We start from the raw sequence: 19,864 nt of genomic DNA on the forward strand, positions 1-19,864 counted from the left end.
ATTGAAACAATTCACAAGAGGGTAGGCCCACCCCCCTCCACCCAATTGTCTCCTCTATTGATGCCATGACAGACCCCTTGACGAAATATGTGGATACATTTTTTTGTCCTATGACAAAGACTTTTGTATCATATGTAAGAGACACAGGAGACATAATTAGAAATCAATGTGACCAAAGAGATTCTGGTAAAGTTAGACATTGAAGCGCTATATACAAACATACCCCAGAGGGAAGAGCTAGATGTGGTAAAAGTCTTATGGGAGAGAACGCCGGGGGAGAGATCACATGATTTTATCCTGGAATGACTGGAAATAGTGCTACTTAACAACTTCTTTGAGTTTACTGGCAAAATATGCCAAGAGATAAAAGGGACTAGTATGGGGCACCTTGTGCCCCAAGTACAGCAAATATTTACATGGGTGTGTATGAAGAACAGCATATGTTCAATGAAGCGGTGCTATTCTATGAGGATGTTAGAAATTGGGCACGATTCATAGACAACATATTTTTTATATGGATTGGAGAGGAAAATCAACTTCAAGAATTCAATATATAGCTTAGTTCAAGCAATAGTAACCTAAGGTTTACTGGTAGAGAGAAAAGTGGAGTTTTTGGATATCTGGATTTTAGTAGTAGATGGCCATCTGGTCATTTCTATAGAAAGCTTATGGCATGAAACACACTATTACAGTTTTGAAGTTTTTATCTGAATTGTCAGAAAGATTCTGTTTCTTTTGGTGTTTTCCTAAGGATAAGGCGAAACTGTACTAAAATGGAAGAATACACATGCAATGGGGAAGAACTAAAGAAGAGACTCATCCAAAGGGGATATCCAGGCAAACTGGTCAGGCAAGCCTTCTAAAGAGCAAAGTATTATGGCCGGGAGGCACTCCTCAAAGGTGGGATCAAAACAAAAAATAAAGAGGATATATTAGTGTGCATTAGCAATCGTTCAAATATCAACTATCAAGTGAAGAGAATCTTTGAAAGAAATTGGAAAATATCCAATATGAATGAAGAAGATCTGCAGATTGAGAAACCCATATAAACCGCCAGAAGAAAAGCCAACTTAAGGTGCAAATTGGCACACACCTGATTAAAACAGAATTAAGGTGGACATCAGGGAACCATAGGAGGGTATGCACCAATCAAAGGCAACCATTGCTGTGGCACGTGCCATGCCTGCAAAACAGCCATAGTGACTGAAAAGTGTGAACATAATGGATATAGTATTACCCTCAAGGTCATGGCCAATTGTAGGTGCACAATATCATATATTTAATTTTAGGCCCAGGGATCTAGGTTATGTCGGGGCAACTCGTAGGGGATTCAGAATCTGTTACAGAGAACATATGTCTGCAATAAGGACAAAAAAAGTGCAAGTCTATTAGTTCAGCACTGTATTCAGGCCAAACATACAGGGTGAGACCTTAAATGGCTTATACTAGAAAAGGTTAAGCTGTGACAAGTCCGTCCTGAGATTAAAGTAACAAGAGAGAGAGAAACTTTTCGGATATTCTTGGGACAAATCGACAGGGTCTTAATGAGGAAAAAACTTTGATTGTATCACACAAGGATGTCCCTGTAGATACTTACTTCCCTTCAAGTAAGCTCTGTGTGCGAAGCATATAAGGGAATGTTCTACCTCTGGGGAAATCACACCTGGATATGTATAAGGAAATGCGGACTCTGCCTTAGTTTTACCTTAGTCCCTTTAAAACCAATTTTAATAGATAGGGGCCTGCATATTAATTAGCGGAGCATTTTTTCTAGCTCCAATATGCCACTTCCGGTAAGGCTGTCCTGGGCACATATGTATGCCAGACTTCAATAATTACAGAAGTTGTGTGCCTCCAGTTATAAAGACTTTAGCCCCGAACAGATTGTTAGTTCACACAGAAGCGCCCTTCAGGATCTTTTGGCTACATATGTGGGTCAGAGTCAGTGGCATAATGAAAAATGAGGGGGCCCCCGCCAAAGTACATGGAGGGACCTCCCCACCACCTGCCACTTTTGAGCTCGTGGGGGCTGTGGGGCTTGTGTTATGCCACTGGTTGAAGTAATATTAGGGTCTATGTGGGGCCCACTGAAAAGGAAAATATTTTTGTTCTGATGTAGCAACATGCTAACAGCTAGTATTTTTTGAGCTTTCATTTCTTCCATCTTAAGTACAAATTACATGGGCTCGTCACTGTGATACTGAGAAGTTGAACAAGTATCTTTTGGTGACCTCAAGGAGACGGATTTACATAGAACAATGCGTTACCTCAACTCATTTCAATACGGTGCCTGCAAGACATGGGCTCTTAGGTGCCGTTAGCTGTTCAATCAATGCATCCCAGCACTGGGATGCAGTGCATAAAAACACGGGCTAATCATGGCCTCTCATGCGCATGGGATGCTGGTTGGCACAAAGTATAGAAGCAAGGACGGTAACAGGAGGGGTTGTATATAGAACGCATATCCTAAGGATGTAGATTTATTTTTGCACCACTTGGGGTTTGTTTAAAAACTAGGTTAGAAGCACTAGTTTGGGGCTTCCTAGAATTATTCCTGTGCCCCTCCCCCACAGAAATTTCTGTCTGTGTTCCCTTGCAGGCCAGCCCTTGATACGTGTTAATCAGTGAGGTTGAATTTGTGACCCATAATATGATGGCATCTTGTTATAATGTAAGTTACATCTCAATTACATATGTTCTGTTCTATAGTGTATGAGGAGTTGAGTTCTAGACTGTAAGGTGAATGGGGTTCCAAGATTGTCAGTTCCCTCTGGCATCTTGGAGATCTGAAGCCAGGTTGTGTTCTCCAATAAATCTTGGTAAACAAGATACCTGATGTGTGGAGTGCCTTACATAGTCCCTGCAACATTTTGGTGACCATTGGAACGACATTGGCAAAGATGGAAGACACAACCTGGGTGGTCCTGGTATTACAAAATGGTGGAAATTACCCTTAAACCATGGCCTTTTAGGCATGGTGAGGAATAATTGGAGGAAGACCAGACCATCCTGCAAAATAGCAAGGTATGATTTTACTGAACATGAATGAACTCACTTTTGCGGTGAGTGCACAAGGCGCTGGGCATGAATCGCTTCGGTCGTTGAGTGAAGAGATTTCATCACGCACGGGAGTGCTGTAACAGGGAGTCTCTTGGTTGTCCTTGACAACAGTGAGAGTGGTACAACCATGTAACGCATGTCACATGGAGCCAAGATCTTCTGGAGCGCACTAGAGGGAGGTGACGTTCCTCACAGTTGTACGCATGCACACCATGCATCTGGGAGCAGGTTCGCCTGCAACAGTGAGCGTGTCAATTGAATGCAATGTGTTTCCAGTCTGTTGGCTCGGCTTAGAAAGGTGAATACGTTGATGGAATAGACGCATTTACACTTTTCACAGTGATTTGCACACGTTTTTTATATCGGTGCAGGATTTTGGTGATCTGCACACCTATTAACTGCTGAACAATTGATAAGGTACTGTAAAGCAGACACTGTATTGGTGATCTACACAGCTTATATTTATTTAAAAAATAAGAGATCAGTGATCTGCACAACTTTAAAAAATGTTTGTTTTGACAATACTTGGCAACACTTACTTGGTGTAGGTTGGCTGGGGCAAACTGGTGCCTTTGATTTTCACACCTACTTGCACTGCTAACGCAGGGGTGCTTCAAAGTGTGGGGGCAATTTCACCTAAATAGATTCACTTTTATTTAAAGTATACATATGCACACACTTCGATAACAGTAGTAGCTACGGAGATGTAAAACAATATTATAACACCCCCATTCTTTTTGTCACAACCGGGGTCGCCTGACATATGTTGGGAGGATCAGGTAGAAATCTTGGAGAATTATATCATTACTTTGGATGGAAAATATTTTTTACTGGCAAGAAAAAAAAACACTCCTTTTGAGTGCATTAGGTAGTGAAGGTCAAAAGATTTTTAAGTACTTACTAGTGGCATTGGGTCCGAACAGTCAGCCTATGGAAGATGTATCTAAAGAAGCACTTAAGTGCCTAGAAACCAGATTTGCTAAAGAGGTCAATTTAGTCATGGCTAGATATAAATTATATACACAGTCCCAAGCAGAACACGAATCGATTGATAAGTTTGTAGCGAGACTTAAGGAACTTTCTGTAAACTGTCAATTTGGAAATATGTCTGAAGAATTAATTTGTGATCAGCTCATAGTTCAGTGCAGAGGGGAAACAATACAAGAGGGGCTATGGGCAACAAAGGATCCATGACTCAAGGTAGCAGTGGAAATGGCAAAAGTGATAGAGGAATATCATTGGTGTATGAAAGAGTTAAGCAGAAGGGATGAAGTGAGTGATGTTTCCATTGTAAATACAGACACTCAAAGTGGTGAAGGGGGGGTCAGTATTGTAAAAAGAAAAGGAGGAAACAGGACACCAATGCCTGCATTAAAAAACAAAGGGATAGAGTTTACTTGCTAGGGATGTACATACCACGATTCAGACTGTAAGCAGTGTTTTGCTAGCAGTAAAAATTGCAGATGGTGCCATAAAGGTCCTTATGCAAGAATGTGTGGAGAAAGCAACAAAGGGGCAAATATTATAAATCTAAAGTGAGTGTAGTTGAAGAAGTAGATGTAGTCAAATATAGTGATAGAATACTGGTGGTAGATCATAATACAGTAGAGAAATTTAACAAATGTATATGTGCAAGTGACACAAGAAAGATGTTGCATCCCACAGCTAAATGTAGAGTATTTTGGTGTGATACAGAGCTAATGGTTGACTCTGGATCAATGTATAGCATTATTCAAGAAAAGTTATTCAGGGTGCACTGGAGAGATGTGAAATTGTTACCTAAAGATATCAATCTGGGCAGTACTGAGGGGAACCATTGACACTGTAGGATACATGAAAGAGCGCATATAATATGGGACAAGGTGCATAGAAAGCAAGGCGTATGCATAGGCAGATGGTCCTCCAATATTAGGATGGATGCATCAGTTTGGCCTAAATATAATGATTAATCCCACAGCACCCAACCAGGTAATGGTGGTGGAAGAAATACAACTGGGAGATGTGATTGATAGTGCAAAAAAATGTTTTTGAGAAAATGCTTGAAAAGGTATGATCATAAAATAAAGTTAAAGGAGGACACCATGCCTGTTCAACACCATCTGAGGAGAGTGCTACTGTCAATGAGGGATGGTTTAAAAATGTATTGCATTACATTCTAAAGGAGGGCATTATAGAACCAGTGGAGTTGTCTCAATGGATCTCTCCAGTGGTCATCACCCAGAAACAGCATGGTTGATTTAGATTCTGTGTGGAATTGCGATCTTTGAATCAAAACATTGTAATTGACACTTTATGCTACCCAACATCAATGAGTTATTGTCATTGGTGAAGGATGGTAGGTATTTCTCAGAGTTAGAGTTGAGGAGTGCCTGCCATCAAATCAGATTACATAAGGATTCTAAAGCATTAACAGCATTTATAATGACAGAATGCACATTCCAATTTACTAACATACCTTCTGGTTTAGCATCAACGGTGAGTGCATTCCAACAGATGAAGACACAGATGTTTGGAGGCATAAGAAATGTAATTTATTTCCAGGATGATATATTGATCATTGGTGAAATAGTCGGGCAACACAGCATCATTCTGAGAATGATGCTAAAAAAATGGGCAAACTTGGGTTAATTTTAATTCGCGAAATATGTATGTTGTTAACTGAACAAATAGAATAATAGAATATCTGGGGTACACTATATCCACTGGGGCAATTAAACCCAAATAATGTTTGTTGGATGCTATAAAAAAGGCACCTATTCCCAATGATGGAGACCAGTTGAGATCGTTCTTAGACCTAATAAAATATTATGCGGTTTGTTGCGAAATTTGCTGATGAGACTGAAAGTTTGAAGAAGTTGCTATGTAAGGTGAAAAAGTTATTGTGGTGTGTGGAGCAGCAGTTATGCTTTGATAACATCAAGAAGGAAATATGTGACACTGGGATATTGACTACTTTCAATATCAATTTGAAATCTACACTCACATTTGATGCTAGCACACAAGGATTTGGGGTAGTTTTGTCTCAAATACATGGAAAGAAAGAAAAAACAGTGGTGTTTGCGTCACGTACTCTGACGCATGCTGAAAGAAATTAGTCTGTGATAGAACGCAAAACATTAGCTGCTGCTTGGGGTGCTGAATATTTTCAAGTATATTTATGGTAATTACCATTTATCTTGAGGACGGATCATAAAACCCCCATTAAAATCTTAGCATCTGAAGGAGCAGGGAAAGGATCAGTTAAGCTGGCCAGATTGGAAGCCAAATGCCAAGACTACTCATACACAGTGGAATTTGAGCAGGGATAGAAGAATGTACAGGTTGATTGTCTGTCGAGATTGTCAATGGACGTAATGAACTTGGATGCTGAAGGTGCAGTGACATCTATAGAAGATGTTGTGTGTAGTGGTTTGGGAGCTTTCACAGAGATGCAATGGAAGAAGAAAGAAATGGAAAATTATGTAGTACTTAAAGAGATTATTAAAATGATACAATGCGGGCAGTAATGGAGATTTCACTGTCAATGTCTCTGAGGCCATACCTTAAGGTGATGGATGAGCTATCTGTGTGAGGTAAGAATATTATTATTAGGGGTTATCGGCTTATCCCACATGGGGAATTAAGGCACAAGTTGTTTAACTTGGCACATGAAGGACATTTGGGTCTGGAGTTGTCCATTAAAAGAATCAAGGGGGGGTCTTGGTGGCCTGACACTGATGATCAAGTCAATAAGTGGGTGGAGAGGTGTAGCATATGTGAAGAGAGTGAGAAAAGGTTGAGAGTAGGTGACAAGAAGAAAAAGGGTCCTTTAGGAGACCCAGATAGGCCCTGGCACACAATGTGCTTGGACTTCATTTGGCCTTTGGCAGAAATGCCAGGCAACCTGAGGTATGCAGTGGTAGACTTCGATGTACATTCCGAATAGTTAATTGTAAACTTTATGAGGGATATCACCACAAAGACCATCATTGAAATCTTAGAGAAAAGTCCTAAAGAAGGAGTGCCTACAGTTCTTGTAACTGACAATGGCACACAGTTAACATCATACAAGATGGTTACATTCCTGGAAGAGTGTGGGAGAAAACATTCACGTACCTCATTGTATAATCTCCAGAGAAATTGTATGGCAGAGAGGGCCAACAGATTAGTCACTACTAATTGAATGGTGCCTTTGACCAATCAGTGAAACTTGAGAAAATGATGGCCGATGTGGTGTAAGCGTATCGCACCACCACTCATAATGTTACACAGAAAATTCCCTTTCAGGAAATGAAGGGGTGATTACCAGGCACAAAATTTGTCACTGCACGGCTGAAGAAAAGGCTTAGAAATGGAGGTGGAAGTCAGGAAAATATAAAACCCATCGAAAAAAGAGGCAAATGTAAATTCAGAGCAAGAGATGGGTCAAAATAAAATCTGGCAGAGTTTCAGGAGGGCTTTCCAATTTCAAAGGTCCTTTCCATGTTGAAAAAGTGGGGGAAATTGTTTGTGGTACTGGAAGGAGGAGAAAAGTGGAACTTCAGGATTGTGGCCTTATATCAAAAAGGAGGCACATGTGTGAGAGAAAATGATGGAAGTTCAGGTATGATGTTTATGACAGATGAAGAGATGGAGGGGTGGAGGAATTGGGGTCATCTCTCCTGATTATGGGGGTCATTCCGACCCTGGCGGTCCTTGACCGCCAGGGCCGGGGACTGCGGGAGCACCGCCAACAGGCTGGCGGTGCTCCCTTGGGCATTCTAACAGTGGCGGTACAGCCGCGGTCAGAAAACGGAAAACCGGCGGTGTACCGCCGGTTTTCCGCTGCCCATGGGAATCCTCCATGGCGGCGCAGCTTGCTGCGCCGCCATGGGGATTCCGACCCCCATACCGCCATCCTGTTCCTGGCGGTTTTGGCCGCCAGGAACAGGATGGCGGTATGGGGTGTCGTGGGGCCCCTGGGGGCCCCTGCAGTGCCCATGCCAATGGCATGGGCACTGTAGGGGCCCCCGTAACAGGGCCCCACTGAGAATTTCAGTGTCTGCCAAGCAGACACTGAAATTCGCGACGGGTGCAACTGCACCCGTCGCACGCCTTCAACTCCGCCGGCTCCATTCGGAGCCGGACTTCCGCGTTGAAGGCGCTTTCCCGCTGGGCTGGCGGGCGGCCTTCTGGCGGTCGCCCGCCAGCCCAGCGGGAAAACCAGAATGGCGGTCATTCGACGGCTCCCGCCGGCCCTGCGGTTACCGCGGCCGGCGGGAGTCAGAATGACCCCCTATGTTGCCAGTGGGTAAGGATCAACAAATGAAACAAGAATTTGTAGATCACCAAATTACCTTGAGGACTATGTGAGATGTGAATGGCTCATTATGTTTGTTTTTTATATAGTTATGTTGTAATTCTTTAACTATAATTCCTTATTTGGTAACTGGATTGTGTTATATGTAGAGAAGAGAGGGAGATGTGTTATGATGTAAGCAGCTAAATCTCATTCACATATGCCCAGTTCTTTAGTGTATGAGGTGTTGAGTTCTAGACTGTAAGGCAAATGAGGTTCCAAGATTGTCAGTTCCCTCGGGCGTCTTGAAGAGGACCGACGCCAGGTTGTATTCTCTGTACCTATAGTGGTCTAGAAACTCCTCTTAGCCTCTGTGCATATTTCTGTCACCTGGCAGCATCGCCTATGTACTTCTGACATTCAGAAGAAGAGAAGGATTTGGACAGGGGTTCACAGAATCCTTTCTGGGTTCCCTCCTTCAGGATTTTCCCTCGCAGGCCAGTTCTTGATATGTGCATTGAACAAGCAGTGAGATTGGATTCACAGCTTGAAATATTATGGCATTTGAAGCTTAAACTTGTTGTGGAAGATTGGGAGTGAGGTAAATGCCATCTGGCTATAATAGCAGTAGCATGTTATCTCTGAATTAACAGAGGTTAAGGAACTAGGGGCCTGATTTACATACTGGCAGACGAGTTCCTTCATGATAACGGTGACGGATATCCCGTCTGCCGAAATCTAAATCTCATAGGATATAATGGGATTTAGATTTCGGAGGATGGGATATCCGTCACCAATTGTGACAGGGTAACTCATCCGCCAATATCTAAATCAGGCCCTTAGACTTTGTGCATATTGCTGCCATCTGGTAGCATCATCAAAATGAATTGGCCATTCAGAAGAAGAGACACAAACATTGGAGCATTACTGAAATAAGCAAACTCATCAACTAAAACAAATGTGAGTGGAGTATGTGGAATGTCAGCAATTTCTGTCTTGTTGATGGGTACTGGATTATTTTTATACTGGCATGTGGCATGCTTGCATGTTTATCACGGGGGGCTCTCAAAGGGTGGTGAGTCGTGTTTACATGTTTTATAATGGGTGTGCAACCTCTGCACTAAAGTCCTTGATACACCACTTACCTGACTCTCTCATCCGGAGTTGTAGTGCTGTTTCAGTCTAGAGCACTTATTTCTATGACTAAACTTGGAAGCTCTGCTCATTATAAATGTGGTCATAACACAAAAAATACATTACTTTTTTTTTTTTTTAGAGCTACTCCCATTTGTAATTCTAGGTGGATAGAAAACTTTCCAAATGTGTGTTTGGTCCTGAAGAAGGTGGTGTAAAATATATAAACTCAACGAAATGTGCATTGACAATTTCAGCGAACAACCCCAGGTTGGGACACCACAACGGAATGCAGAGGAAGAACAGTCTGCATTGTATTTGTGGATGGGCAGTGTTGGACTGGGTTTTTGTGGGATGAGCGAGGAAGGAATGTATGGGTATGTGTGTATGAGTTTGAGGCAGTAGTGATTAGTGCAGGTATGACATCTTAGAAATCTTTGTGATACTGTATAGTTTTTTCAGTCTGTATTTATTGCATTGGATTATTGATCTAAGGAATTCTTTGTAAGTATACTGTATATGTAATCATATTTTTGAGAAAATGAAACGAAAACATTATAAAATGAGAGGTTTTGTGAAAATGATCAGAAAATAAACTGTTTATCAAAAGAAATTAACAGGTAAATGTATTTTACGAATCTGCCCACTTGGAATTCGTTTCCATTAAAAGATGTTTTGTATTTTTGTATTTCTGCTTTCACCCCGATCTCGAACCTCAAACTAAATTTAAGGGAAACGCTTATGTTTTTTCAAACTAAGAGCAATTGCCGACAGAGCAGAGGGAGGGAGGGGGATTAAAAATAATTGAAGGGTGGAGGATGAGAAATGACGGGAGTCAATGACAGAAATGTTGAGAACTGAAACAGAAATGCGCAGTGTGAAGCGATGTGCGAGGGTCGGTAAGGCGAGGCAGAATGGGGAATGGGGGAGAAACCGAGCACTGAACAGGGAGGAGAGATGTGGTGGTAGGTAAATAAACACAAGGCGGCAGTGGAGAAGTGTGTGCGGGGGCGTAACAAGAGCATTAAAGAGAGCGGAGTGTGATAAGAAAAGGGGGAGTAAAGTACCGAGAAATGTTGACGTGACGGGGGGAGGGAGTTGTACGTGGCCGAGATGGCAGAGATAATCTGCTGGAGGGAGATGCAGCAACGGGAGAGAAGGTTGGGACTGAACATTTACTTGTGAATACATGAAGCACCCCAAACCCACGCCAGATGGGTTTCTGCTCCCAGTACCAAATAGCCACTGCTCCTCCCGCCTATGAATCTGCCCAGAGTGAGCGTCCAGTCGTACAGGCTTTTCCCTTCCCTGAGCTCCCAGCCCTGTCTCTCTCCTTTTCGCCTGTTCCTTCGCCCTTCACTTCTCACTCCGCCAGTTATCATCAGTCTGGTTTGGTCTTCGCCCTCCCTCGTGCTCCTGAAGTTTCCCAAGTAGTGTTAACAAGTGTGTGTGCTGGGGCAACTACCAGGCACTTGGAGGCGAGGAAAGGCAGCGTCCACCTCCATTTCCCCATTCTAGCGCTCTCCTTCATTCCTCCATTCGCGGCTGCCCTCTGCCGGTGGACTCTGCTTCCTTTCTCAGTTCTTCAAAATGCCGCCCCAACCTCATGGCTGTCCCCTTCCTTGCCATGTGCCTGCCCCGTTCCTCGTGACCTCCCTCACACGGCACCTCTCCCTCCGCTGTTGCCCCTTCCAGCAGTGCCCGCTGTGCCTGGTCTCGGCTCCCTCCCCTGCTCGCCATGCTCAGCACGTCCTAAGGCAGTTCTAAGGTTTAACCCACACAGCGCATTCGGTACCCGCCCCTTTGGGTGAGAGAGACTTTGGCCGAAGGCTGAGCTCACTCCGGGACAATAGAAGCAGCCTGCCAGAGCCACAAGGCTCAAGCCCGTGCGCTCCCTGCTGCGCCAGGGGCTGGTGCCCACACATGTGCCCATGAATTCTCCGCAGGGAGCTGGCAGCATCAGCCCAGTCTAGTCGCCATCCCTTCTTTGGCGCTGACCAGCTGTGAGAGCCACAGGACAAGTGCGGAAACGGGGCTCAGGAACCAGAATCTCTCGTAGCTCAGCACTGCTACCGGCGCGTTCTCCTTTCAGCGTTAAATAAAGTAATGTAGGCAGCGGTGTGTGTGCGTATGTGTAATCCCGCGTGCCTCGCAAAGAAAAAACTGTCACTGCATGCCCCGTAAAAGCACTGAAACGGGACTGTGGTTTTATATGGCAAGAAGTCGGTGTGGTTTTACACTGCATTACTGCCCGCTCACACGGCACGCAGCGCTCCCTTCCCGCGCCTCTCCCACACTGCCAGCCTCAACAGTGCGCTGCCCAGACCCCTCGCGCGCAGGAGGGAGGGAGGGGGCAGTCTGCGCTGATGTGAAGCGCGCTAGTCTCTGCCCAGTCTGAGGAGGTGCTCTGAGAGGAGGGCTGGAGGCACCAGTGACAGGACCTGCTCCACAGCTCTTTCCCCGACTGAAGGACCGGTCTGTGGAGAGGAAGCCCCACAGAGTGCACCGTGCCAGGAACACCCACACCCAGGCCAGGAGTGACGGAGGGGGTCCATTCCTGGCCCCAGCTGCCTCTCCAAACCGGCCCCAAGTGACTCGACACGCCAGGGGAATGGGGTTTGGCCAGCACCACATCCCCCACCTGCACCTTCTGGGCAGCGAGACGCCCCGCTGCACCCGGGGGAGCTGAATACTGCGCGACGGAGGTTGGCCTTCACCGGAGGAACAAGTGTGCGATTCTTTCGAGGACCCGTGGCTTGTGCCATGGTCGGAGAGCTCTGGATTTCCCACTGGGTGGACAGGCTTTAGGATCGACGACTGGTCATCTGTATTTTGGGGGGACGGCCCTGCTTTCACTGTAATGGGATGTGAGGTTTCCAGCTGAATTCTTCCTGCGCCCCGCACACCTGTGCTGCCCCACATATGAGATGGAAAGGCGCGGAGTGCTCCGCGCCCTGTGTTACCTGATGCTGAACGCGCCCCTGCTTTTCACTGCACACGGTGAGTACCCACTACACAGGAGCAGAGGGGGCCTGCAGGGGGCTAGAGGGAGCAGGCAACACCCCCAAGGAATGGGCAAGGGTCCGAGGGCACAGCCAGGGTACGACAGGTGCCACCAGCCAAAGGAGGAGTGGGGCAAGGAAGAGGGTGGGGTGCTCAGAAGTTAATGCATCACACCCGTGTACCGCAGTGACCCCCCTGAGTGAGTGGACCACCACGCCAGGGAATATGAACAGGGTGTGTACCGTGGCGTATGGCGCCACAGAAGCCAGGATGGGTCTGCAGCCTCCAGCCGGGGTTTTCGGTGGACTTCTTTCCCCGTTGCTTTCATCTGCTGGCTGGCTCTTCCAAGGCAAGGGGCAGGATATTAATGTAATGGCATTAGTGGTACACGTCCCACTTTTATTTTGACCCACAATTTTCGTAGAACTTGGAGCAAATGGACGTGTTTGTGCGTACAAGAGCTGTAATCTGAGGCACATAAAAAGGGTATTGTTGGGGGGCCGGGAGAGAGGCTCTTAGAACACAGTGCACGTAGAGACTCGTTCGACACAGTGTCTCCTCGGAGGAGACGCTTTAGCCCTAGGTAGAAGGCCCTGGTGATTACAGCCCCTGCTAACCCCCTGTCGTTCTGTCTTCTCCCCAGCCACCTTCACCGAGGTGCCCAGAGATGTCACCGTCAGGGAGGGGGATGACATTGAGATGCCCTGCGCCTTCAGAGCCAGCGGATCCACCTCGTACTCCCTGGAGATCCAGTGGTGGTACCTGAAGGAGCCAGCCCGGGAGCTGTCGCACGAGCTGGCACTGGGCGCCCCCGGCAGCAGGAACAAGGTAACCCCCTACCCACACATTACCCACCCCCTGCCACCACAACACACCTCGCACCCAGTCCCCTGACAGCGGGAATGACGAGACGTGGCCCCACAACCTCCAAGCAGCCAAGGAGAGGGAACAATATAATGCCCACACAGACCTGGCGCTCAAGTCATCCTCTTAATAGCAAAAACGAAGTAACGTCCCCCTTGGCACCTGGCACTCAGCCCTGCCCTCAGACCCGGGAACAGGGGCAAAGTACTATAGCCCCACACCCTACCATAACACGCCCCTCACAACGAGTGCCCCTGGCAGCAGGAACAAGGTAAACCCCTACCCACACCTTACCCACCCCCTACCACCACAACACACCTCGCACCCAGTCCCCTGACAGCGGGAATGACGAGACGTGGCCCCACAACCTCCAAGCAACAAAGATAATGCCCACACAAACCTGGCGCTCAAGTTATCCTCTTAGTAGCAGAAACGAAGTAACGTCACCATTGGCACCTGCCACTCAGCCCTGCCCTCAGACCCGGGAGCAGGGGCAAAGTACTTTAGCCCCACACCCTACCATAATACGCCCCTCACAACGAGTGCCCCTGGCAGCAGGAATACGATAACCCCCGCACACACCGACAGTCCCTGACAGCTGAACGCCTTTACATGGCCCTGCAGCACCGAACGAACCAGTAGAAGGAACAATGTCACGCCCCCACTCCCCTGGGGACTCATCTCAGACCCTTGGTAGCAGGAACAAGGTAATGTCCTCAAATACACCTGGTGCTCCCACCCCCGACTGTAATGTAGCTTTACTCCCTACCACACCAGGTCGCTGACACCGCGTGCCCCTGTCGCCAGGAACAAGGTAGCCCCCACCCCCCAAACAGACACACCTGGCAGTCAGCCCCTGAGCAGGAACGTCACCATACCCAGTGAACACCCTGGCAGCAAGAACATGGTACGCCCCCGTACACTTGGCACAGAGGCCCCTCCAGCCGCACCATCTCCCCCCACAACACACAAACGCTTGTGCACGTTCCTCCGGTGCAAGTGCTCTACCCACCACTCTCCACAAGCTACCACATGGACCACATGGACAGGAAGACAAACGTGTGCACCTTAAAGGCGGACCGAGCAGAGGTGCAACAGGTACAGTGGCACCGGGGCCATCCTAGCCCTAAATAAAGCTGTATTTCACAGTTCGAATAGTGGCCAGGGGCCTTATTTCCTTAATTCCAGTAGGGCACATAAAAGGCCACGCCCTTCACCAGGTAGCTCGAAAAAAGGCAACGCCTGAGGTACTACTGATTGAAATCGAATGTGTTTTCGGGTTTCCACGGCGAAAGGACCCGCCCGTCACCCCCCCCCCCCCCCCCAAAAAAAAAAAAGAAACAGTTATACAGAGCACCCGCAAGAACAAAATAAGAGTTAAAGGACTGCCTGACCACCGCGACAGGACAAGAACACCCACAATCCTGTCACACACCCACCGCCCTCTGGCAGCAGACGAATGACAATCACTGACGCACACAATCTTAACCCTGCGCGTTGAGTTTCTCGCAGTGAGGTTACAGCCGGAGAGTGGTGGCTCGCCTTCCAAGTGGAGATAGGACTTGGAAGAAAAGAAACACTGTTCTCCTCCGATGCTTTAGAATTAACAGCCAGCAGGAAGATCTTGTCAGCGATCCAAAACTGGCACTGAAAACCAAGCAAGAGCGGGAAAAACATGTTTTTGAGCAAATAAATTATCAGCAGCACTGCTGTCGCCTTTACTTATCTGACAGGCTTGGAAGCACCAAGAAAAATAGATTTCAAAATAGTAGAACATCATTCTCAATTTTAGTTAATTATGCAACTGCTGGGGTGAGAAGTACTCAGACATGTAATGAGAGGGGTGCCTGGGGTTTACAAAATACTAAAATAAGGTGTTGTGCAGCACAGAGGCTGGATGGTCTTCGCGGGCTGTTGCGCACCAGGCATTCCCTTTAATGCGCCCATGGCATACTCATTTACCCCCAATCTGAATTACCCAAAAGGTACTCAAGGACAACGACGCATTTGGCACAAGTGGCCTCTTGCAGGAATAACCAATCCTCTAAAACAGGCTTCCTCTGAAACTACAACTCTGATGTGCACCTGGGCCATTTGTGACTGGGACTCGCGTGGGTGGGGGCGGGGCTCAGTCAAGGTCTGACAGCATCACAATAAAACGACTCCTCAAATTATATTCGTCGGTGGGTCAGAAGGGTGGGGGAGCCTCGGACTGCATCTCGCTGAACCTCTCAGGGATGGGGGCCCTCAAACAATGCCTCACACTGACAGAGCCTTAGCGAGAGAAGGGGTTCATATCATCCCTACCCGAAACTCACTGCGAAGGGGCTCCTCATACAATCTCTGACAGAGCCTCGCAGAGAGGGGCTCCACAAACAATTTGTAACAGAGCCTCACATAGAAGGGCTCGACACAATTTCTTAGAGCCTCACAGAGAGGGCTCTACAAACAATGAGTAACTCAGCCTTACAGAGTAGGGGCTGCTGGTACCATCTCTGACAGAGTATTAGAGATAGTATGGCGAGATCCCACTCACCTGCAGAGCCTTGGTGAGAGGAGCCACCACGGCCATCGTTACCAGGCCCCCAGTGACAGAGTGGTGGAGGTTCTCAGACCAGCTCTGACAGAGCCTCACAGAGAGGGCTCCTCAGTCAATCTCTGACGTAGGTCACAGAGAGGTGTCTCCTGAAAACATCTCTTGCAGAGCTCTAGTGGGTGGAGCTTGTCAGATGGTCTCTCTCAGAGCGTCAGAGAGGGGGTCCTCGGCCCTATGTAGCAGAACCTCACACGGAGGGAGCTTCTCCAACAAAGCCTCACACTATGAGAGAACCTTAGCAGGGGGCGGAGGGGATTGAGGCCATCATAGATATCTCTTGAAGAACCTCATTGCGAAGGGGCACCTCATGCCACCTCTGGCAGAGCCTCAGTGAGAGGGGGGCCCTCTCAGACCATCTGTGACAGAAACTAACATAGTGGTCGACTCAGTCCTCCTGTGGACAGCCTCACAAAGTAGCGGCTCCCCAGTCACCAGTGACTGAGACTTACAATGGCCTGAGGAAGGCCCCCTCAACAGAGCCTTAATGAGAGGGCGTTCTGGAGACCATCGCTAACAGAGCCTCAATGAGAGGGGTCCTCAGACCATCTCTGATGGCGCCTCTGTAAGAAGGGCAGATTCCCGCTTCATCTGTGGTGCGGCTCACAGTGAGGGCGGTGTCCGTGGAGCATTTCCGACAGAGCTCTAGCGAGCTGGGCTCATCAGATTGTTTCTTGATTAGCATCAAAAAGGGGGGCTCTTTGGACCATCGCTCCCCTAGACTAACAGAGAGGGGACTCCCCAGCCCACCTGTGACAGAGACTAACAGGGTGGTACCCCGGGGCTTCTGTGGTGCAGCCTCAAAATGAAGGGGCTCATCAGTTAATTTCTGACAGACCCTCAGAGACAGGAGCCATAAAACCGTCTTCAAGAGACCTTTAGTGAAAAGGGGCCCCCTGAAACCGCTTCGGTGAAAGGGGACTCCTCGGACCATCACGGGCAGACCCTCAGTTTATCTCTGACGTAGCACCCCAGAGGATCTCTGACAGAACCTCAGTGAGAGTGGGTTCCTCGGCCCATCTCTGTACACGGTCAGTTACAATGGACTCCTCACATTCTGATGTAGCTCACACATATGGTTTCCTTGGGCCATCTAAATCAAGGGCTGGGCCCTGGGAGTTGGGGGGGGGGGCTCAAATCCTTACAGCAGGGTGAGGGCTTTGCGGTGAAGACTGCAAAAATCCGAGCCAGGAAGTGAAGTGGTGGGTCAGCCTCCATTCCTCCCCCCCGGCACTCTTGGCCACAGACACACACATGCCACACGTCTGACGTGTATCGCTGTGGTCCCTACGGCTACAATGATTCTCCCACAAGCGGTTCCTTTACCTGTTCAAAACCCCACGGACTACCCTGGGCATCAGGAGAGATATGGCGGATCTTTTCCCTACAGGGTCCACCACAGTCTGAATTTCTATACCCCCAACCCACAAAATACACACACACAGCACCTGAGTCCACGTCGTTAAATATTACGCCTCAAATGGACGTAACCCCCAATCTCTCTGTATTAATCCCTGGCACACTCCACCCTCAGACACCCTGTGGAATAACGGGGCTCGGTAACGTGACAGGCAGTCACACGACGACACGACTGAGCTCTGTGTCCCCACCCCCAGTCCCTGTTCGCCAGGCAGTCCATTTTGTGAGTTTAATCAAGTCTGCATATTGTTTTTCAGGGAACAGCAAGTAAGGATGCAACGAAAATCAGTGTAAGTTTTGATCAGTATTCTTCAGCGTGTGCGTGCAAAAATGTTGACATCAGCGGTGTGCAGCGGGGTGTGCTTGTGTGTGTGAGGTATGCTTGGTATCGGTATGAATAGGCCTAGATTACAGCAGGACAGGGCTCTTGTCTGAGAGAAGACTACAGGGCCGTACCTCTCAGATGGCACCTGAGGGGCCAAATCTAAAAACAGGCATGGTGCAGCTCCACGCATTTTACTAATAGGCACCGTGTACATGGTGTGCTGACCTCGAGATCTGACGGAATACATGAGAAGGGGGCACTAGAATAGTCGCGAGGGGGCGCTCGTGCACAGCAGGCACAGGGGTTAATTCATTTTTTTGCAGGAATCCTCACTTCAAAAACGTGTGTTTGAGCCTCGTTTCTCTTACTATGTGCAGCCAACTGTGCGAGCCTAGGCTGGGGACATTCTTTATGTATGGAGGACCAGCAGGCGATTGGCAGGGCCTTATACCTATGTGGGGAAAGGACGAACGAAACCCGAGCAACAGTGACCTGTGGTGATGGAACAATCTGAGATCACCACTCAGTGCACCAGTGCACAGTCCAGTGTCGCGGTCATTTCACAGCACACGCAGGGATGGCGTGACGTATATAAGGTTCCCGTCGAGGCCTGGCATCTCACTGATTTTCCCGCACATTTAGTATAGGACGTCACAGCAGCTGCCTGCAAGCCCGTGGATGTCACACACGTTCTGTGGGACAGCCTCGCCCGGTGCAGGGGCGAGGGGCGGCCCTGTTTTCTCAAGAACGAGCTCCGGGGGATTAAGAATGATCTCCTGCCCACAACCACACCGACTGACACACATATATGGCCTACATTCCCTTTGCTTTAGGCTGGTCCGGTTCAATGTGGGATCCTACACAGTAAGTACCAGCTCCCCTCCCTTGGCGGTTCCACCGGAGGGCCATATCCTGATTTTGACCCCTTCAACACGACCTTCTGCGACTTCTGTTGGAAAAATAATTGGCGATCGCACCAGCCGGGATCCGTGGGGCAGGCCGGGGGGGGGGGGGGGGTGTAAGTACATTGAGTGGGGTGAACCTGGGGTCGGATAGACGTCATGAATAAACTGGGATGTACGCAGCATAGGCCACACAGGCAAATGCCAGTCCCTGCTGAGGGGCGCCGGAGGCAATACCAATATGTATGTACGCATGGAGTGCAGGAGCGTAGCTACTTCCATCGGTGCAGCGGGCGTAGTCGCACCGGGGCCTACCAAATCCCGTGTATTGATGTATTTCATAATTTAGACAGAAGAGCGGGGTATTTCTTTCTTCGCCCCAGGGCCCGTGAACCATTGGCTACGCCACAGCTGGGTTAGTCCCTATGAGAACGGCGGATGGGGTAAGGGAGTGGATGCAAAATTTACGTCAAGCCTAGGGAGCCAAAATACACACAGGCAAGGATGTTTTTAGTTTTTCTCTTTTTGAGGGGGTAGGGCTTTGTCGAGGTAGGGATAGAATGATGGGTGGGCCATATATATTTTGGCGGATGCGTGGGTAGTAGGGAAAGTTTGGTGGTTAAATGCGTAGATGAATGAACGGATGAATCCCAGGAGGTGAACGCGGACCCCTGCACAGCCTGCGATGCAGCAGAGCCCCCAATCATCCAGGGGCCCCTCAACCCTTGAGAGGGGACCCACTTAGCTCAAGACCAATGAGTGAATATATGTGTGCTGTGGGAGACTAAGAGGCCATTCTCCACATTCTGCAGCAGAGTGGGGGCACCATTTTGCGTTACGCCATTGATGGATCCTGTCGCGAGACATAAACACATCGCCAGTATGTTGTGCAGTCAAATATCTTGGTTGTGTGGGCTAGCAACCAAATAAAGCACTGCGTCGTTTTCTCGCGCTTCTTTTCCCATTCACATGGCGAATAAACAACTCTACGGCACTGGTCTCTCCACGGTACCAGGGGTGCTGCTGTGCTGTTTAGTAATAAGAAACGGCGCTGCCTCGGTATTATCACAGCTGCTGTTAACAGACTGAACCTGTTTGAAGGAACAGGTGGCACAAAGCAAGTGGTAGGATGAGGAGAAGGGTCCGGTGAAGGATATACCGAGAACCACAGCAAGCCAGCTCCTCACCCCGAGACCCCGTTCTTATTTCACGGAGGGGGGCCCTCGACTCCGCCCAAGGGAACAAACACGGTTCACAGGATTGTGTGAACAAGAAACACGCCTCTGTCTATTAAAGCAATTCACGAC

At 48.1% G+C, this 19,864-nt stretch overlaps 1 protein-coding gene across 2 annotated transcripts in view; it reads left to right on the forward strand.

Annotated features, from left to right (window-relative positions):
• The first annotated feature begins 10,571 nt into the window (after positions 1–10,571).
• Positions 10,572–19,864, forward strand: part of VSTM2B (V-set and transmembrane domain containing 2B) — a 141,965-nt gene continuing 132,672 nt past the window's right edge. Inside the window, exons 1-3 of one of the 2 annotated variants that reach the window (XM_069216716.1) lie at positions 10,572–12,451; positions 13,098–13,282; positions 17,588–17,620. In XM_069216716.1, coding sequence (XP_069072817.1) covers positions 12,379–12,451; positions 13,098–13,282; positions 17,588–17,620 — 291 coding nt within the window. In that variant the 5' untranslated portion in view covers positions 10,572–12,378. The remainder of the gene's footprint in view (positions 12,452–13,097; positions 13,283–17,587; positions 17,621–19,864) is intronic. The other variant, XM_069216717.1, reaches the window with a different exon arrangement.

The sequence above is a fragment of the Pleurodeles waltl genome, chromosome 12 (assembly GCF_031143425.1).
Source record: "Pleurodeles waltl isolate 20211129_DDA chromosome 12, aPleWal1.hap1.20221129, whole genome shotgun sequence".
NCBI classification, from domain to species: domain Eukaryota; kingdom Metazoa; phylum Chordata; class Amphibia; order Caudata; family Salamandridae; genus Pleurodeles; species Pleurodeles waltl.